The sequence below is a fragment of the Beauveria bassiana genome (assembly GCF_000280675.1).
Source record: "Beauveria bassiana ARSEF 2860 unplaced genomic scaffold BBA_S00022, whole genome shotgun sequence".
NCBI lineage: Eukaryota > Fungi > Ascomycota > Sordariomycetes > Hypocreales > Cordycipitaceae > Beauveria > Beauveria bassiana.
The window spans coordinates 391764-412110 of NW_007930857.1; the positions used below are offsets into that span (position 1 = coordinate 391764).

At 55.7% G+C, this 20347-nt stretch overlaps 7 protein-coding genes across 7 annotated transcripts; 4 read left to right on the forward strand and 3 right to left on the reverse strand.

The window, feature by feature from the left end:
- Window positions 1-162: 162 nt before the first annotated feature.
- Window positions 163-1936, forward strand: BBA_07062 (insulinase-like protein; the record flags this gene model as incomplete). The annotated part of the gene is made up of 2 exons (XM_008602159.1): window positions 163-285; window positions 374-1936. 2 exons carry the CDS (start codon window positions 163-165, stop codon window positions 1934-1936), a joined length of 1686 nt encoding a protein of 561 aa, XP_008600381.1.
- Window positions 1937-2475: 539 nt separating this feature from the next.
- BBA_07063 (uncharacterized protein) lies at window positions 2476-5138 on the reverse strand (the record flags this gene model as incomplete). Its single annotated transcript, XM_008602160.1, has 3 exons — window positions 2476-3003; window positions 3052-4884; window positions 4932-5138. 3 exons carry the CDS (start codon window positions 5136-5138, stop codon window positions 2476-2478), a joined length of 2568 nt encoding a protein of 855 aa, XP_008600382.1.
- A 1123-nt stretch (window positions 5139-6261) lies between these two features.
- BBA_07064 (S1 RNA binding domain-containing protein) lies at window positions 6262-11702 on the forward strand (the record flags this gene model as incomplete). The annotated part of the gene is made up of 2 exons (XM_008602161.1): window positions 6262-6648; window positions 6699-11702. 2 exons carry the CDS (start codon window positions 6262-6264, stop codon window positions 11700-11702), a joined length of 5391 nt encoding a protein of 1796 aa, XP_008600383.1.
- A 223-nt stretch (window positions 11703-11925) lies between these two features.
- Window positions 11926-12388, reverse strand: BBA_07065 (uncharacterized protein; the record flags this gene model as incomplete). The annotated part of the gene is made up of 2 exons (XM_008602162.1): window positions 11926-12096; window positions 12143-12388. The coding sequence occupies 2 exons, from the start codon at window positions 12386-12388 to the stop codon at window positions 11926-11928; spliced, it is 417 nt and encodes a 138-aa protein (XP_008600384.1).
- A 1066-nt stretch (window positions 12389-13454) lies between these two features.
- BBA_07066 (Putative Zn(II)2Cys6 transcription factor) lies at window positions 13455-16366 on the forward strand (the record flags this gene model as incomplete). The annotated part of the gene is made up of 8 exons (XM_008602163.1): window positions 13455-13484; window positions 13588-14114; window positions 14171-14359; window positions 14410-14545; window positions 14601-15052; window positions 15105-15672; window positions 15730-15839; window positions 15919-16366. The coding sequence occupies 8 exons, from the start codon at window positions 13455-13457 to the stop codon at window positions 16364-16366; spliced, it is 2460 nt and encodes an 819-aa protein (XP_008600385.1).
- Window positions 16367-17138: 772 nt separating this feature from the next.
- BBA_07067 (uncharacterized protein) lies at window positions 17139-17393 on the forward strand (the record flags this gene model as incomplete). Its single annotated transcript, XM_008602164.1, has 1 exon — window positions 17139-17393. One exon carries the CDS (start codon window positions 17139-17141, stop codon window positions 17391-17393), a length of 255 nt encoding a protein of 84 aa, XP_008600386.1.
- A 119-nt stretch (window positions 17394-17512) lies between these two features.
- BBA_07068 (pyridoxal-dependent decarboxylase) lies at window positions 17513-19343 on the reverse strand (the record flags this gene model as incomplete). Its single annotated transcript, XM_008602165.1, has 3 exons — window positions 17513-18157; window positions 18240-18361; window positions 18446-19343. 3 exons carry the CDS (start codon window positions 19341-19343, stop codon window positions 17513-17515), a joined length of 1665 nt encoding a protein of 554 aa, XP_008600387.1.
- Window positions 19344-20347: the final 1004 nt, after the last annotated feature.

The following is a 20347-nucleotide window of genomic DNA, read 5'->3' on the forward strand; positions in this document are numbered from 1 at the left end:
CCGGATCGGAGCCGCCACGAATTGATCCGATATATCGCCGAGGCCTGCAAATTTCCAGAACCACACCACCAAGGCAGCCAACACCATGCCCGCTATAGTCAACCTTATCATCACCACACACACACACACATCACATCCTGTCGCCGCAACCAACAATCCACCATGTTGCGACAACTAGCTGCGCGGCTGCCCCTCGGCAGCCGTGCCCCCAGCAGCGCCGCTCTGCGCCGTCTTGCCCTGCCAAAACGCGCCATGGCGACCGTCTCCGTTGAGGGCATTCCCAAAGTCCGTGATTTCTTCCCCCTTCTTGCGCCCCTTCTCCTCAATCGAAAAGAACCACAAAACTAACCCAATCCCTCGCACGCGCTGCTAGGAACCCACCGACCTCGACCGCATCACCACTCTACCCAACGGCCTGCGCGTTGCCTCGGAAGCGCTCCCCGGCTCCTTTGCCGGCGTTGGCGTCTACGTCGAGGGCGGCTCGCGCTTCGAGGACGCCTCTCTGCGGGGCGTGTCACACATCATGGACCGTCTCGCGTTCAAATCGACGGCCGCGCGCTCCGCCGACGACATGCTGGAGCGCGTCGAGGCGCTCGGCGGCAACTTTCAGTGCGCCAGCTCCCGCGAGAGCATGATGTACCAGGCGGCGACGTTTAACGGCGCGGTGCCCGAGGCGGTGGCGCTGTTGGCCGAGACGGTGCGCGTGCCCGAGGTGACGGAGCAGGAGGTGGCGGAGCAGCTGGAGACGGCACGGTACGAGATTGCAGAGATTTGGAGCAAGCCCGAGCTGATCCTGCCGGAGCTGGTGCACACGGCGGCGTACAAGGATAACACGCTGGGGAACCCGCTGCTGTGCCCGGAGGAGAGGCTGGCGGAGATTGGGAGGGATACGGTGCTGAGGTACAGGGAACGGTTTTACAGGCCCGAGAGGATGGTGCTGGCGTTTGCGGGCGTAGAGCACAATGTAGCGGTGGATCTGGCGAAGCAGTACTTTGGCGACGCGGCGACGGCGTCGTCGTCGTCGTCTCGTCGCGGGTCCGAATCCAGCATCGCGACCTCGGCCTCTTCTTCTTCTTCCTCTTCCTCTTCGTCGTCGTCGGCGAGTAGCAGCGCCGCCGCCTCCTTTTCCACCTCGGCCACGCGCTCCCACGCCACGCTTTCCTCCTCCTCCCCGGCGTCCTCCACCATTACCACCCCCGCATACCCGCCCTCGCACTACACCGGCGGCTTCCTCACACTCCCGCCGCAGCCGCCCTCGCTACACAAGACCAATTTCACGCACATCCACCTCGCCTTTGAGGGTCTGCCCGTCGCATCCGAGGATATTTACGCGCTCGCCACGCTGCAGACGCTGCTCGGCGGCGGGGGCTCCTTTTCCGCCGGCGGGCCCGGCAAGGGCATGTACTCGCGGCTCTACACGCACGTGCTCAACCAGCACGGCTGGGTCGAGTCGTGCGTCGCCTTTAACCACAGCTACACCGACTCGGGCCTCTTTGGCATCGCCGCGTCCTGCCTTCCCGGCCACACGTCGGCCATGCTCGACGTGCTGTGCCAGGAGCTCCGCGCGTTGACGCTCGACGCGGGCTTCACCAAGCTCGGCGAGGCAGAGGTCCAGCGCGCCAAGAACCAGCTCCGCTCCAGCCTGCTGATGAACCTCGAGAGCCGCATGGTCGAGCTCGAGGACCTCGGCCGCAGCGTGCAGGTGCACGGGAAAAAGGTGCCCGTGCGCGAAATGTGCGCCAAGATTGAGGCGCTGACCGTCAACGACCTGCGCAGGGTCGCGCGCATGGTGGTCGGCGGCAAGGCGGGCAGTGGGAGCGGCGCGCCGACTGTGGTGCTGCAGGAGGCGCAGGCGTACGGGCTGTCGAGCCACGCCATGACCTGGGACCAGATCCAGGACCGCATCGACGGGTGGAAGCTGGGGCGTAGAGCGTGAGGGCCTCGCGAGGAGGGGGGACGAACGCAAAAGAAACGAAGACAAGAGAAGAGAAGGTGGCTTTGTATTATAGAATTGGGATGAGTAGGAGAGGGAGAGGGCAGATTGTACGATTTAACAAAGGGCTTATAGAATTTCTTTTTAAAGGGCAAATACATGTACATGGGTCTAGAGGAATAGCACATCAACTCTAATTGACGGATTTGAAAAAAGAGGCAATTTGGTTTCGAGAATGAGTGTACACTACAAAATGGATTTGTGTTTGCAATAGTTACAACGATCGTGGTCAGGAAAACGTGTAGAACAGGAGCATGAATAGAAACAACTCTCAAAATCAAAACCCATTGAATATACTAACCACGGTTAAGGGTAAGAAGAAAAAAATGTATTCGGTAAAATTCCGCCCATCGCTTAAAAATTGCAAACATCTAGAGACGTACACTCGTGTATGTGCAGCTTGCCGCCATGCCGTCTATTTCATGTAATGTATACACCGTCATCCCGTGTCCCGTCCATCCACTTTAACCATCTACAAGTCCTCACAACTTTGATCGCACCGCTTCCAGTCTATACTTGACATCCTTCAACGCCTTATTACTCGGCTTCCAGTCGTCAAACTGCCTAAGCAGCTCCTCCGTCTCCGCGCTCAGCTCCGTCTTGACAAAATCCTCCTCGAGCAGCCCGCGCATAATCCACGGAAGCACGTACGGGTTCGGGGAAGCCAGCGCGGGAGCCGCCCCCGTCGGCGTAGCCGTCGGCACGGTGCGGTGCTCCACGCGACAGGGCGCCGTATGCTTCGGTACGTCCGTCGTCTCGAGGGCGTGCGCAATGGCGAGGTCGTACACGGCGTCGTCATAGTACAGCCGCGAGTGGCCCTCACCCGAATACAGGGAGCCCGCGAGCGCGAGCGACAGTTCCCGCACGAGCCCGTGATCGCTGATGCCCAGGTTGCGCAGCTTCAGCGCGAAGCCGATCAGATGCGCGATAAAGTCGGGCGCGTGGATGCGGCCGTCAATAAAGACGGCGCGGTAAATGTACGGATGCGAGGCGGGAGAATACACGGCGGACTAGGCTTGTTAGTCGTTGGACAATCTATAGTGTCAACGGGGACTTACCTCCATGGGGACGACTTGGTCGTCAATGCTTCCGATCAACGTCACGCGCGCGCCATAGTCCAGTACCCGCTTCAGCGCCGCCTCGAAGCGCTGCGAGTTGGCACTCTTTGGGTTGCCAAAGTCCCAGAGTTCGGCGGCGGAGCCCATAAGAAAACTCGTTTTGTAGTCGGGAAACGGCCCCAGTGCGACACCTGCCATGGCGCAGACGCCAATCCTAGCATCGGTGATGATGCCCAGGTCGATGAGCTTATCGAGGAGCATCACGCCGACAGGCACGCCTTGTGAGTGGCAGGCCACGACAATCAAGTCCGCCTGGCGGATCTGGTCGATCCAGTTGAGCAGTAGCTTCCATAAATTCTCCACGCGGTCGCCGATGCGGCCCTCACCCTCGAGCGCCACCTTTTCAATCGCGCAGTCGCCACAGCCGTGCGCGTCCGCCCAGCGCTGGATACCGTCAGCGCACAGGCTGGCGAAGCGCAGCGACGTACCCGTGGGCTGCCCCATCATAGGCCGGAGGTACGTGGCGGGGAACAGGCCGTGAACGCCAATGGCGAGGGCGCGCTTGATCTTGGGAGTCTCCTGCACGCGAAAGACGTGATTGGCGGGGGGCTGCGATGTTCTGAGGAGAAGATTGGTGATTTGCTGCAAGATAGACGGATTCTCCTTCATGCGGTATGTGCTGGCGAAGGTCGGCAGCACAAGGTTTGGGGGGTGCTTGGCAGTGGTTTCGCTTTCTGCCGTCGACTTGGATAGTTCTGGCTTGGTAACAGACTTGCGACTCTCTGCGTCAGATTGGTCTGATTTTCCACCACCTGCTTCCGGAAGATGGAGCTGACTACCAGCTGGCGATGCAGATGACGCCTCGTCTACTGAGCCTGGCCTTGAGCGCTTACTCTTCCGCCATGTCGATTTCGAGTCTTTGGCTTTGCCCTTTTCCGTGCCGGGTTCAGACGAAACGCTGTTCTGAGTCGCGGGCAGCGGATGAGCCTCTGATCCTTCTCCTATGACTGCGATCTCGCCAGCCTCTTGCGCTGAGGGCCTTTCTTTTTGATTTGGTGTAGCTTTTGACCAGAATGCCCAGGTTGAGCCAGCTTTAGGCGCCGGTTCTTGCGTTTGCACTGCCGGTGCCGGCACCGGCGCAGACGCGGGTGCGGGCGCATCCTTCATGACTACGTCTGTGTCAGATTTCTGGGCATCGTCAGCCGGCTTCTTTTCCGAGTCGGATGCCATGGCCTGTGGCGTCGTGGTTGTCCACAGTCCAAACCAAGATGTAGTCGGTTGCCGAGGCTCCGATTGGGCAGTGGGTGCGGTGACGATGATTTGTGCAGGCGGTGTAGATGGTCGAGGGGGCTCTGGCGACTCTTCTGGGATCGTTTCTACAACTGTGGCAGATGTCCTTGTGAGCCAACCTAGCCAGCCGGATTGTGGTTGTGTGGGTGCTGGTGGAATGTCTTCTGAATTGTCCGTAGTCACCGCCTCGGTAACAGTAGTAGTCGTACCGTTTGGTTCCGGGGCAGTTTTGTTATCGTCAGGTTTTGAATGCTCAGGTATAGTATCATTTGCTATCGTCGGATTCCCATTCGTAGGCTCGTTCTGGGATGGTTTCGAGTCGGACTGGGCCATGGACTTTGCCTGGTCCGATGCCGCGGCGGATTCGCTCAGCTTGCTGCGAATGCTAGCGGTGTCGTCGATGCTCTTTGACTCGAAGCGTGTCAGGTCAGCGGCTTTAGAGCGAAACGTGTCGCCGTGAATATTTTCCCTCGCTACGGACAGTGAGGCTGATGCTTTGGGCGGCCGTGGCCAGGAACCGTACCAGCTCTGGGCTTTGCGAACCTAGATGGTGTGAGATCAAGCACGTCAGCTTTAGTAACCGTACGTACTGTTTTGTGATGTAAGAGATGAGATGCGCTCTCTTGGCCATGGCTGTTCTCCGGAAGTTGTTGGGGCATGGGTCGGCTGCAGTGTGATGCGTCTTCCGAGGCAGATGCGTGGGCGGGCCGTGGTAGACTATCTTGTGATTGTGTGGTGGGAGGCAACTTTGCCGTGACGTCGTTGGGGTTTGGACGGTGCCGTTTTCGCGGAGCCATGGTGGCGACTACGGCATGGCCTGTAGAGATGGTACAATAATCGGGAATGATAATTTTCTGGGATTAATACACTGTTAAGAGTTGGCCGAGGCGCCGTGTGACGTGGAAATGTTGTATTGTTGAGTAGACGAGCGGTTGGCATGCAACTTGTTGTCGCCCGTTCCTGGCCTGAGGTGCTGTAAATTCACTGTATAATGAAGGGCTACGCACTGAGTGACACCGCTAGGTACCTAGTAACACGTTAGCTGTCATGCCCCGCTCTTATCAACCTGCGTGCTTGCCTGCACTGCGCCAATGGCCAGCCTCGTGGCGACTTCTGCGGGTGCCGTTGGCTTGAAGCAAATGTTCGTTTCTTTACATGCCTTCGTAATGGTAAGGTAGAATTTGAGTGTTGAAAGGTATTGTCTTGAATCTGACGAGGCGAGGTCGCGGCACACAGCTACCCGCTGGCACCGGGTCTTCATACGGACCATACCAGATTTAAGAGCACTCCTGGGTATTGATGCAAGTATCTAGAAGCTGTCAAACTTACAGCGATCTTGCCAAGATTTCCGCTGATGCTTGACATACCTACTGGCACAGTACAGTAGCTGGTTTCACTCAAGCGTCAGCACGTCATGTGGCTAGCTTGAGTTGCGCTATAATTATGCTCAGGAAAAAGTCCAAGTTGCGTATCAAAAATGGATTCGTGTTTTGCAAGCTTATGGCTAGTTTCAGCATTAAAAGAGACGCATGCCGCATCAAATACCTTTAACTTCACCAATATTGTACGCTATACTAACACGTTGAGGGTCCATTACCAAAGCAGCCTTCGTGAAAGAGACAGCTTACCCACCATTATGATTGAAGACGAATTGCAAGTGAATATGACTTTACAAATAATAACATAATTGAATTTGTTTGTAAAGTGCCCATTTCACGTACTTTCCTGGCTTCGTAGGTGATCACTGCCACCCGGATCAACCTCGGATCGGACAGCTCTTATCGCGCCGGTGTCCTCTCTTATCGCAGCTGCAGAAAAAAAAATTCGAGGGACCTGTTAGCGCATTGATTTCATGGTGCAGGCCATACATGCAATTGCGCAAAGACAAATTTGTCTTCGCTTTTGTACATGCACGCCGCTATGAGCAATCTCAAACGAAAGGATGCCCCCGGTGGCCATCCTCCTGCCAAATCCGCCAAGCAGTCCAAAGAGGCGAACCCAACCAAGACCGACAAGCCCAAGACTGGCAAGCCCAAGGATGCCGACGCCCCGAAAAAGGCTGTCGTTTCCGTCCTCAAAGACGAGGAGCCTCTCTTTCCCCGAGGCGGCGCCAGTGTCCTCACTCCTCTCGAACAGAAGCAGATTCAATTAGAAGCCAAGGCCGACGCTGCGCAAGAAGATGAGTTCTCTACCGCCGGCAAGCCTCAAAAGAAGAAGAAGCGAGCCGCCGCTCTCCAAAAGTCGGACAAGAAGTCAGAGTCAAAGTCAGAGGACGACTCTGTCAAAATTGAAAGTCTCAATTTCAAGGTAATCCTTCCATCTTGTATTACAACCTGGTATACCGCTAACTAGCGCAGAAACTAGTCAAAGGATCCATCGTCCTCGGCCAAATCACACGCATCAGCAATCTCGCTCTCGAAGTCGCTCTGCCCAACAATTTGACCGGCCACGTCTCCATCGTTGCCGTTTCCGAACAGCTCACGAATCGACTACAAGGCGATGTCAAAGATGACGACAGCGATGACGAGGAAAAGGAAGACGACGATGAAGGCGAGGACGTCGATCCCAAGACCATCTTCGAGATTGGCCAATTCGTACGCGCCTACGTTGTATCTACAACCGAAGGCGCTGTTGCTGGCAAGGGAAAACGCAAGATTGAGCTCTCTCTCCGCCCCACCGAAGCCAACACCGGTCTCACCAAGGACGATGTCGTGCCTCAGTGTACCGTTGTCGCTGCCGTCGCCAGTGTCGAAGACCATGGTTGCATCATGGATCTCGGAATCGACGGCTTGAGCGGCTTTCTACCCAACGCAGAAGTCGATACCAACATGAAACGTCAGCGCCTTCAAGAAGGCGCCGTATTCCTTTGCCAAGTTACCGCAAAGAAAGGCAGCGGCAAGGTCGCACAGCTCACTCTAAAGCAGGACAAGATTGGCAACGTCAAAAATTACCCTGCCGAAGCCACTACTATCAACACATTCCTACCTGGTACCGCCGTCTCGGTCCTTGTCACCGGCAACAGCAACAGTGGTCTCTCTGGCAAAATCATGGGACACGTCGACGCCACAGCCGATCTCATCCACTCCGGGATTGGCCCTTTTGGCACCGACGTCGAATCAAAATACAAAATCGGCTCCAAAATCAAGGCAAGAATCATTTGCAACTTCCCCACAGCAAAGAGCCCCAAGCTGGGTATCACACTGTTGCCGCACCTGACAGCTCTTACCAAAAAGCACCCCGAGGGTCCCAAGCGCTCCAGTCTTCCTCTACAAGTACTTCCTATTGCTTCGATCGTCGAACAATGTACTGTTCGTCATGCTGAAGCTGACATGGGCTTGTTTGTGGACGTCGGCGTTCCCGGCCTGTGCGGATTTGTTCACATCTCCCGCGTCAAGGACGGAAAGGTCGATTCCCTTTATAAATCCAGTGGCCCTTACCAGGTGGGCTCAACACACAAGGGTCGTATTGTTGGCTACAGCGAGATAGACGGTGTCTTTCATCTCTCATTTCAAAAGTCTATCCTCAGCCAAACATATATACGCCACGAAGATGTGCCCGTCGGTACCGTCCTGACTTGCGAAATTGAAAAGCTCCTCATTAACGAGGACGGTGTCAACGGTCTCGTACTTAACATCGCCGAAGGCATCACTGGCTTTGTTCCTGAACGTCATCTCTCCGACGTCAAATTGCAGCATCCCGAGAAGAAGTTCCGCCAAGGCATGAAGATCAAGGCCCGCGTGCTGAGCAATGACCTGATCAAGAAGAGCATAAGGCTTACACTCAAGAAGACTCTTGTCAACTCCGAAACCCCAATCATCACAAACTACGACGATGTCAAGGTCGGCAGCCAGGCTCTTGGCACAATCATCAAGCTTGAGAGAAGTGGCGCTCGAATCCAATTCTACGGCGAGCTACGCGGGTTCTTGCCCATCTCTGAAATGAGCGAGGCTTACATTCGCGACCCCTCCGAGCACTTTCGCGTTGGTCAAGTAGTCAGCGTTCATGTGCTCGATGTTGATCCGGAGTCAAGGCGTTTGGTTGTTTCTTGCAAGGACCCTGGCGCATTCGGTCTCGAAAAGCAAAATGCACTGAAGAAGCTGTCACTTGGAGACGTCGTTTCCGCCAAGGTTACGCAAAAGACTGAAGATCAAGTCTTTGTCGAACTCGAAGGCAGCTTACTCAAGGCCATCCTCCCTGTTGGCCATCTTACCGACAAGTCTGCGTCCAAGAATCAATTTGCGCTCAAGAAGGTGTCTGCTGGTCAGACTCTGCCCAATCTCGTTGTCCTTGATAAGCACGAGGGTCGTCGCTCTGTCATCCTGTCGCAAAAGCCCAGCCTAGTCGAAGCCGCTAAGGAGGGGAAGCTGCTCAAGTCTTTTGAGCAGGCCAAGCAGGGCAGTGTTTTTGCCGGTTTTGTGAGAAACATCACACTCACTGCGGTTTTCGTCCAGTTTGCCGGCTCTCTGCACGCGCTGCTCCCCAAGGCACGTCTTGCACCTGAAGCTCAGGCTAAGCCCGATTTTGGCCTGCACAAGAACGATTCCATCGAAGTCCGTGTCGTATCAACCATTCCTGATCTCAGCCGTATCATGGTCGCACCATCATCCGCGCCTGTTGATCAGGATGTTGCCGGCAAGAGCAAAAAAGCCAAGGCGGCCCCCGCCGATGATCTGGCGTTTGGCTCCATCACCAAGGCCAAGGTTACCTCCATCAAGGAGACGCAACTGAATGTCCAAATTGTCGACTATAACGTGCAGGGCCGAATCGATATCTCCAACGTCTTTGACAAATGGGACGATATTGCGGACCCCAAGCACCCTCTCGCCACCTTCCACAAAGGCCAAGAGCTGCGCGTCAGGGTTGTGGGCGTGCATGATGCTAAGGATCATCGTTTTCTGCCGATTTCCCACAGATCCGCTCACTCCATCTTGGAGCTCACTGCGCGCCAGACTGACCTAGAGACCGATAGACTAAAGGAGCTCACAGTCGACTCCCTCAAGGTTGGACAGTCACACATCGCCTTTGTCAACAACTTGACACAGCAATATCTCTGGGTCAACCTCTCCCCCTCTGTCCGTGGCCGCATCTCTGCCCTGGAAGCCTCCGACGACTTGTCTCAGTTGAACGACTTGGAAGGGAACTTCCCTGCCGGATCTGCGCTCAGGGTCCGTGTGACGTCTGTCAATCCCGAAAACAGTCATCTCGACCTCTCTGCCCGCTCTTCGTCGTCCAAAGACACGGTTACCTGGGATTCGATCAAGGCCAATATGGTACTTCCTGGCAAGATAACCAAAGTCAATGAGCGACAGATCCTTGTCAAGTTTAGCGAGTCTGTATCTGGACCTGTTCACCTACCCGACATGGCTGATAACTTTGACGAAGTCAACACTACCCAGTACCGTAAGGGTGGAATCATCCGCGTCTCTGTCGTCGATGTTGACAAGAGCAACAAGAGACTGCGCCTTTCTATCCGCCCATCCCGTATCATGAGCTCCACTCTGCCCATCAAAGATCAAGAAATCAGCAGTTTTGCTCAGCTATCCTCTGGCGACATTGTTCGAGGTTTTGTGAAGAATGTAACTGACAAAGGCCTCTTTGTTCTTCTTGGGGGTCCTGTTTCTGCGCTTGTCAAGATTTCGAACCTGTCCGACCGCTACTTGAAGGAGTGGAAGGATCAGTTCCAAATTGACCAAATGGTCAAGGGTCGCATCATTGCCATCGATAATGCGACAAAGCAACTAGAAATGAGTCTCAAGTCGTCAGTTGTCGACGAGGACTACACACCTCCCGTCACCTACAAGGACCTTGCCGTTGGCCAAGTTGTCACCGGCAAGGTGCGGAAAGTGGAGGAGTTTGGTGCTTTCATCCTGGTTGACAACTCGGCCAACGTCAGTGGTCTATGCCATCGAAGCCAAATAGCCGAGAAGCCTGTGCAGGATGCTACCAAGCTCTACAAGGAGGGCGATGCCGTCAAGGCCATGGTTCTAGAGGTGGATGTCCAGAAGCGCAAAATCAGCTTTGGCTTGAAACCTTCGCTGTTTGAAGATGAGGACACGGATATGGAATCTGATAATGGTGCTGCTCTTGATGGCCAGGACGATAGCAATGATGAAACAGCTGAACTTGCTCTTCTCAAACTCATTCAAGATCAAGCTAATGATAAGGATCAGGATGAGGATGAAGATGAAGATGAAGATGAGGAAGCGGATGACGATGAGGATGAGGACGATGAGGATGGCGAGGACGACGACGATGAGGACGACGACGAAGCTGATGGGGACGAAGACTCTGAGATGGAGGATGCCCCTGCTGGTGCTGGGCTGGGCGGTGGCAAGTCTGCGTGGACGGCTGATCCCTTCGCCGACTCAGGTTCCGAATCAGAGGGCGACGAGCCGATAAAAAAAGTTGACAAGACCAAGAAGCGCAAGAAGAATGAGATTGAGGTCGACAAGACTGCCGAGCTCGACACCAACGGCCCTCAAACCTCGAGCGACTACGAGCGTCTGCTCCTGGGTCAGCCCGACTCGTCAGAGCTGTGGATCGCGTACATGGCGTTCCAGATGCAGGTGAGCGAGCTGCCCAAGGCGCGCGAGGTGGCGGAGCGTGCGATCCGCACCATCAACATTCGCGAGGAGACGGAAAAGCTCAACGTTTGGGTGGCCTACCTCAACTTGGAAGTGGCCTACGGAACTAAGACGACGGTTGAGGAGGTTTTCAAGCGTGCTTGTCAATACAATGACCCGCAAGAGATTCACGAGCGTCTCGCCAGCATCTACATCCAGTCGGGGAAGCTCAAAGAGGCCGAGGCGCTATTTGAGGCCATGGTGAAGAAGTTTGGCGCCAAGGCGCCCAGCGTGTGGATGAACTATGCGCACTTTTTGCACGTTACACGCAACGACCCCGCGCGCGCGCGCGCCCTTTTGCCGCGAGCTTCGCAGCAGCTCGGCGCCGCACAGGCCGTCACCATTGTGCCGCGCTTCGCGGCGCTCGAGTTCCACTCCCCCAACGGCGAGCCGGAGCGTGGCCGGACCATGTTTGCGGGCCTGTTGGACACGTGGCCGAAAAAGGGCGATCTGTGGAACCAGCTGCTGGATCTGGAGATGGGCATCCTCGCGGGGGCCGGCGGCACGGCGGCGGCTGATCCGACGGCGGTGCGCGACGTATTTGAGCGGCGGACTCGCGTCAAGGGCCTGAAGCCGCAGCAGGCAGAGAAGTGGTTCCGCAGATGGACGACGTTTGAGGAGGGCATCGATGCCAAGAGCAAGGCCAAGGTAACGGCTAAGGCGCACGAGTGGGCGGCGGCGTTCAAGGCGCGCAAGGAGGCTGAGGCCAAGGCCGAGGATGAGGAGATGGAGGAGTAGAAGAGGCATACATCGGTGTACATGAATTCTTTCGGTTTACTTTGTGGGTTTCTTTCATAGCTATTTTATGGGTAGGAAAAGTATGTCGCTCAATGAAGTTAATTCTACTACATAGATTTACTTGTTTATGTTGATTTGTTGTATCTTTCTGAAGCGTGTCATGGTAGTAAAGCAGGTGATGATGCTTCTATGATTATACGCTCAAGTGTCGCTGTCTGGCACACTAGGCACAGAGTGTGGCCCTCTTCAGCAGTCGCTTGGAGGTATTTCTGAGGAACGAAGTCAAGATGGCGAAAGCAATGAATATCAGGTTGTGCGGAATCATGACCTGATTGATAGCTAGCTCGAGGCCTTTTCCCAAAGTGTCAGCTTCTGTAGATCCGCCGCCCAATTGCTGTGGAATAATTATTAGGGTAATTGCCTAAAGCAGTATGTATTACGGCTCCCAATGTGGAGTATCGACGACACGCACGATCGGGGGGTCTTGGCCTCGTGCGATCGTAGACCTCAAGCACGTGCGAAACAGCCGACGACGGATAGAGTTGTCGAGATGACGTGAACAAAAGACGAATTTTTGATTTGGAATGTGGCCATGGTGGTGACGGCACGTAGGCTGCGACGACGGCATTAAGGTCGGCTGTTGTCACGCGAGGACGATTTTCGGGGTTAAAAGATCTGTCATGCATTGTGCTGTAGATTTCTTTCATGGACTGTATCATGATTCTGGGGGCTGCTTTTGAATGCATCAGACCTTTGTTCGCCGTATCGCCCACCTCTTCTGGGGCTCCAATTCGGAAGCACGCGATCGTGGGGGGGTTGCTGCGAAGCAGAGCTCTCCTCCGCAGTTTGCTCATGCAATAACACATATCCAGTGGACTTGATTCGTCGTGCGGTGCTGATAAGAAAAAAAAAAAAGGCCCAGTTGTGCCATGTATGCTGTGTGGCTGTCAACTGTGGCTGCTGTGGTGATCAGCCCTTCAGACACAACCCCACGCCTTTGCAGATTTGATATGCTCATCGACAAAAGACACAACGGCGATATCGGGCGACCGGCCCGTAGGCAGTGGACTGTCGGCAGTTCGCTTGGGGGTCCATGGAAACGCTATAAGTTTTAGCTTTCACCCAAGAATGGCAAGTCATTACTTAGTCCGCTGGCAACAACAGCAGGGAACGCAATCTGGAAGGGCCTAGAGCTGCGATTCGACGCTGGGGATTTGATAATGCATTGAGCTCATTAGCACGGAATATGGCGTCGTGCAGTTGTTGTGGTGGCGGGCCGTCGATCACGTCGTGCATCGTTTTTTTGCGAAAGAGGGTTTGCGTCTTTGCTGGACGCGAGCACGTCACCGGAAGCTGGTCTAGTGTGGTGGATCGGACCCTCGGTCCCGCAGGCCCGGCGCTCCGTGAGTGGCTAGATTTACAGTGAGAGGCAGCGCGCTTGCTGCAGGGGAGGAGTCCACTGGAATTTCGAGAAATGGGGGTTCTATGGGGGTTCCCGTCACCTGTAATTCGACTCTTCAGTCACTGTAACTCGCTGTAGATGAAGCCATCAGAGATAGCACAATAAGGCGAGGTAGCATCTGTCGATGCCGTCAGCCAGCCAGAACTGGCTGGCGTGGGCGGGCCGAACGGTGTTTAGCATCTCAAACCCATTCCAATCTATAACTTTTTTTTCTTTATTCTCACATCTGGCATCTTGATAGTATTTTCATCCATTGTATTCCTTTTTTTCGCCGCATCTCGCAGGTCATCATGGGCTGTCGAGTCTGTCGCGCGCGCAAGGTGAGCATCGCAGAACAAACGAGCAACAACAAAAAAAAAACACCCACATTAAATCTACACCACACACTAACGCCGCGGCCCTCTGGCCTCGCCCAACCTCCAGGTCAAGTGCGATGGCCGCCCCAACGGCTGCCGCAACTGCGAGCGTTTGCAGCTCGACTGCGTCGCCGACGACGGCACCACTGCCCCATCCACGTCTACCGCCGCCGCCGCCGCCGTCAAGCGCTCCTCGTCGGCCTCGGCCGTTGCCCTGAAGAAGATTCGCACCTACCGCTCCTGCAACGCCTGCCGCCTCTCCAAGACAAAATGCGACGGCGACCGGCCCAAGTGCGGCCGCTGCGCCGCAAAACAGGTCGACTGCGTCTACGACGGCGGCGCTGCTCCCAGGTGGACGCGCAACCTTGACCGTCCGGTGTCGACGGCGTCGTCGCATGCCAACGGGACCGATGTGGCCACTGGTGCGGCCGACGGCTTGCTGCGCGCGAGCGTCGAAAAGGAGCGATCGTCATTTCTCGCAGGCGAGAGGCGCTTGCCGCCGCGGCAGGACGATACTCCGGCCAACTCGGACGGCGGAGAGCAGAGTGGTCAAGAGGGCAAGCCGAATGTGTCTATTCCGGACGGGCAGTCTTGGTGTGTAGTCCCCGTTTGCGCGCTGGTTCTCGACGACGAATGCTGATTTGATGCAGGCTCGTATCACCCAGCCTCCCCAGCGGCCGCAACTTGCGCCGTGTGGTTGACCAGTACTTTACAAACTTACATCCCCTGCGGTGCTTTGCCTTTGTTCACAAGCCCACGTTTATGAGACAGCTTGACAAAGGCCTGAGCACCGACGATGAGTCTGCCCTCTTGCACATTGTCTGTGCCCACGGAGCCAAGTACGCCACATTCGCATAAAATAATCCATCACAAACACTAACATGTCTAGATTCCACGCTCTCAGCGTTGTCGGTAATCACGCCCGCGACACCAGCTTAATCTCGGCTGCTGGAAGTCACTGGGCTAAGCGCGCCGAGTATCTACTGCTCGCCAACTTTGGCAAGATATCTGTACAAAGATTAATGGTAAGCATTATAGAGAAGAATAGGAAAAACCCTGCAGCTCGGCTAACCCATGTAGACTGCCATCTTAATACACGAATTCCACTTTCGCCATGGCGAATACTCACAGGCCCTGATGATGAGCGGCCTGGCCGTGCGCATGGCTCACGCTCTCAAGATCAACTCGGAGCACTCTGCCGATATCATGTGCTCAGAGTCTGACGAAGCTGCCCCTTCCATCGTCTCCCGCGAGAGCCGCCGCCGCCTCATGTGGGCGTGCTACATCCTCGATGCCTGGGCGGGCAGCGGCATCGATCAGCTGACTCTTTTGCGAGAGAACGACATTAAGATCCAGCTGCCCTGCAACGAGAGAAACTTTGGTCTGAGGATTGCCTGCGTCACCGAGACACTCGGAGTCGGCCATGTGCTGCAATTTTTGCCCCCATCAGTGGTGCCGCGCCGACCAGCCGAGAACATGGGCATCATGGCCTACTACATTCGCATCGTAACACTTTGGAAGAAGATTGTCCGGTACGTAAACTGAATGATATATGAGACTTGAGATGCTAATAGGAACATGCAGATACGTCAATAGGTTGGACTCGCGTATGGATGCCAGCCTGCCACCGTGGCTGCCCGAGTCCGACTTTGCTGCCCTGGATGCTGATTTACGTCTGTGGCGCAGGGAGCTTCCAGACTTTGTTGAATATTCAGCTGAAACGATATATGCTCGTCTTGACTCAAACCAGCTTGGCGCACTCGTTCTCATCCACTGCACCTACCACCACAACTATCTGGAGCTGTACAAGCTGTCCATGCCTGACCTCTTTAAACTGTCCAAACCCGTGTCTATCCCGCCAGAGCACCAAGAATTCTTCCAGGCGGCGCAGTCCAACTGCTACCACCATGCGCAGCAGATTGCCGACATTCTGGCCGAGGCCGCCGACCACGGCGCCAGGCTGCTCTCGGACAGTCTGCTGCCGTACTTTGTCTACGACAGCAGCAGGGTCATGCTCTACTACGTGGCGCGCCTCCTCGACCCCAACCGGCTTGACGCGCAGGACAAGGTGCGCGATGCGATCCATGCAGTGGAGAGCAACAATCGCGTCTTGCGTATGATGGTCGCTCTGTTTCCCATTGCGCAATCTCTTGTACGTCTTCCACCATCTCCCCTACCCAGCCGAATGGTTGAGAACTAACATGAGTAGTCGACCACCATTGAGCGATGGCTGTTTAAGCTCAAGCAGGCGACAAACAGGGAGGACCTTTTGAATAAGCTACAATTTGAATCCCGTGCCGACATTCCCGGCGCCGTATTGTGAGTGATTCAGCAAAGAAATGGCGTAATTCATTCCCTCAAAGAGAACTGGGCTAACCGCATTACTAAGGCCCAACAGCCCGCCGAACAGCCCTCATGACAACAGCGATCTCACGCTGCCGTCCATTTCGCTGCACTCGCTCGCGCGCACCGGCGTCGGCGCCCGGCGCGCCGCCGATCGCTCGTCCGTATCTACGCCGGGCATGACGTGGAGCGCACCGTCGGCGTCGCCCGCGAGCTCCACGTCGTGGGACCACGTCAACGCCGCGCACCAGCTCGCGGGCCTGAGTCAGGACGTCGCCCCGGCGCGGTCAGGCCTGCAGCACGAGCGCCCCGTGACGGTGCAGCAGCCGATGCCGTCGCCGCGACGACCCGCGCCCGCGGCGCCCATGTACGAGGCGCTCGACCTCGACGACCTGCAGAATTTTCTGAGCTGGGACATGTACGGCATCCGCGACATGGGCGACCCCATTACCGACGAGGGCGTCGACGACCTATCGATGCAGGCGTGGGCTGGCGCCATCTGAGCACCGCTAAGGCGTGCTCCGGATGGCGACGATGGGCCGGCCGATGGCACCATCCGGAGAGTGGAGACGGTTGGCCGACTAGCCGAGGATCGGACCCTCGCGCGGGTCGTCGCTTGTAATGATGTTGATGCTTTTCATGGATGAATGAATTTTTGTGTTGAAGGGAAAGGCAGATTGTTGACGAGACGTTTTGATAATTGCCGATATTGCTTATGTGGTGGTGGTGGTGGTGGTGGTGGTGTATCAACGTCGGTCAGAAGGTGCAGTGGGCATTATATGCAACAGTATGTTGCATTTCTGGCCGAGTTGTAACGGTTATGGCGCATTTCTCCCTCTTCTTTAGTTTTGCTCTTGATTTCGTTGCCATGTTTTGAACGAGTTTGAAATCAGTCTTGTTAAGTTTGATAGTGTCACCGTTTGGGTATACAGAACACGAACTCGGGCGAGTTCATTGCGTATCGCCAGAGATGACACCACTATAGACTACTATTCGGGTAATGATGATGAATTCAGAGATTGGGCATACCAATATTTTGGCTGCACAAAGGTTCTCTTTTGCACAAAACTATACCAACATGTCTCCCCTCCATTTGTCGTCCCTCTGCTGATGGAAGGGTGGGCCAGAAAAGCTCCACAAAAACTTTTTCCCAGAACTCTCAACTTTTTTCTCTTTTCCGCCTGGAACCCCCCCTCCCATCACCGCCTTTCAATTCCCCCCCCCCGAATATCCAACAAATCCGATACCGCGAGCGCCCGAGACACTTGCAACAAAATGGCGCAAGGAAACATCAAAATGTCTGGCAAGCCCAAGGCCGCCAAGGCTGTGCACTCGAAGCGCCAGGCCTCCAAGGTGACCAAGGCCGGCAGCAAGCAGTCCAAGGACACGCTCAACAAAAAGTTTACGTCGGGCCTCACGGCCAAGACGGAGGCGCTGCTGGGCGAGCGCGCCGGTCATCTGGAGCTCATTGGCAAGGGGAAAAAGGGAAAGAAGCTGACGCAAAAGGGCGGCTCCAGAAAGTTTGGTTAAAAACCGAACGCCCTCACATTTTTCTCCTTTGGTGTTTTGATGGCATGATGAGCACGGCGTTTCTGGCTTTCTTTCTTTCTTTCTTGTTTTATACGACGACTACTTTTCTTTTCTACTCGTCAACCCGATTTTTTCTCGATTCTCACCATTTCCACATTGTGCTCGTTCTGCCTCTCCTTGGTATATCCTTGGCAATTACTGAGATCAAACTCCCGACCTTGGGCGACACACGTCAAAATCTCCCGCACGACCGCCGCATCCCTCTCCGCGTTGACGCGCCAGTTGGACACGGCAATACGCACCGCCTTTCGACCCCTCCACGTCGTCCCGCTGACGTACAGCTGCCGCGTGTCGTTTATCCTCGCCACCAGCGTCTCGTTGAGCGCCGCGTTTGTTGCCCGAAACAGCACCGATATGAAAATTTCCTCTTCTTCTTCTTTTGCGTCGTTGGCGGCGCCATCATTTTCCTCCGGCAGCAGCTCATAGTCGGGGGAGTCGCGCAGAAACGCGGCAATGGCGCGGGATAGCTGCGTCATGGCGCCGAGCAGCGCGGCGAGGCCCGGGCGGCCCTCGGAGAGGAGCACCGCGTAGACGGGGAGCGCGCGGAAGCGGCGCGAGTTTTCGAGACCGATGTTGAGGGGTGACGGGATATCATCACTAGTAGTGATAGTGGCGCTGGAGGATAGATATGAGGCGCCGGGATTGGTAAAGACGGATTGCATAATGGTGGAGGACTTGCAGAAGAACATGCCGCAGTCGTAGGGCTGCGCCGGCGGGGTTAGAGGCGAGGAATAAAAAAACGGGGGATTCAATGAGTAGATGATGCGGACAAAGAGAATTACATACCACGTTGAGAAGTTTATGCCCGTCAATGGTGATGCTGTCGGCGAGCTCGATGCCGTCGAGGCGTTGATGCAGGACCTTGTACTGGTCCGTCTGCTCCAACGCACGCGCAAACACGCCGAATGCTACTCAGCCAAAGTATTAGTTCTCGACAACCCTTCTTTTTTGCCCGGGCTCGTTTGGGGAAAAAAAAAATTCATTTCAAATACCTCCATCCACGTGAATCCAGGCACCGTATCGGTCCGCCAGCGCCCTCACCCGCTTCCACTCGTCGATGCCCTGCAGCGCGTACCGGCCCGTGTTGACCTCCCCCGCGCTGATGCCCAGGATCGTGGCCACGCCGGGCCTCTGCATCGCCGCCTCTGCCGCGTCAATGTCGAACCGCCACGGCTCCGCCTCAGACAGCCGCAGCTCCTTGACGGCTCGCCGGCCCAACCCCACGACGCTCGCCGCCTTGCCGAGCGAGCTGTGGCCCATGCTCGTCAGCACCTGAATCTCGTCTACGCCCGCCGCCCTCGCCGCCGCCAGCAGCCCCATCTCCCCCACCGCCGCGATTCTTCTTCTTCTTTCCTCCTCCTGTTCATCGCCGGCCCCCGCCGCAAGCTTCTTCCCGATGACGTGCTCGCGGCCGCACGCCAACCCAAGAATGTTGCTAGCCGTGGCGCCGGTGGTGAGCGTGCGACCGCGCCAGGTGTCCGGCAGCCGCAGCACGCGCGCGAGCATCTCGAGCGCGGCATCCTCGACGGCCGTGGCGACTGTCTGCGTCGGCAGGTGCACCTGCACGTTTTGGTCGAGCGCCGAGACGACATTGTCGGCCCACTCGGCGAGCGGGAGGGTGCCGCCGGTGACGAAGCCCAGGTAGCGCGAGGACGCGTTTTGACCAGTCAGCGCGGGGGCAATGTCGCGGGCAATGTGGGAGGCGACGGCCGAGGGCGTGGCGCCGGCGAGGTAGGACGGTGATGAGGGGTTCGGGAGAGAGGCCTCGGCGGCGCGGATGGTGGTGAGCGCGGGGAGGGTGGGAGGCGCGGAGGAAGAGGAGGAGGAGGAGGGGGCGTGGCGCTGGGCGAAGCGCCGTTCTTGCGCGGCAATGTCAAAGAGGTTGTCCATGGTTCTTCGGGGGGGGGGGGTACGTTTGCTCGAATCGGTGTGTACTTTTGTGTCTGAAAAAAAGAAAGGGAAAGTGCTGGAGGGGAAGAAGAAGAAGCAAGGCAAGCTTCGGCTGTGAGGATATGAAGCTTTGCGCCTTGCGGCTTACATGGAGGGGCGGTCCCGGGAACCCCACTGCGGAACGCCGGCCGGTCGGCGCACTAAGCGGCATGGACGATGATCAAGGTAATGGCATATGGTTGTAGTGATTCTACAAGATTTGATTTGACCATGTTGATGACCAATGCCCAAGAACTTCCAAGACGTGCTTCTTCTGTTGACCGATACGCTCCACGTCGATTCGGTTATTCATCAAGCTAGCCTGCCAGCATTTGAGGTATGGGGGGGGCCGGCCGCCACACAAAGCTGTGAGTAATGGTTTGTTGATGCAAGTAAGCTAAGCATCGCTGGGGAGTAAGAAGTTCTTTCATTAAGGAGAGGCCAAGCTGGGCTTAATCATAAAGCAAGCCCTGCCGGTATTGAGCAAAGTTTATGTCCCGGGTAATACAAGGCACTACGCGGGTCGTCTCCAAAGGACAAGATTTGTTTAGTAGATAAAGCCCCGATACAAGTCTCAATTTGATAGATTTCAATTGACAAAATCTCGATTTGAAATCAAATAACCACTGGCCTATTCTTTGCGTTTGCAGCTTATATATATACCGCCCATAGGGAGGGTGCGTTGGGCTATCTTGCCATTGGCCTAGTGCACCTCAATGACCCGAACCTTTTTGCTCCCTTTTGCAGAATCGACAAGCAAAAGCCGCGTTCGCACATCCAATCAACCAAGTATTTCCCTATAGATAGAAAAAAAATGAAAATACAAGTGCCTCGCACGTCTTAATTTGTGCCCCCGCAAGCCGCCAGTCTGCGGACCTTTTTTCTCTTTCTTTAGTTTCTGTAATAAATATGTCCACCGAACTCGCATGTTTCCACCCAAAAACGCCTAAAGAACAAGAAGATAT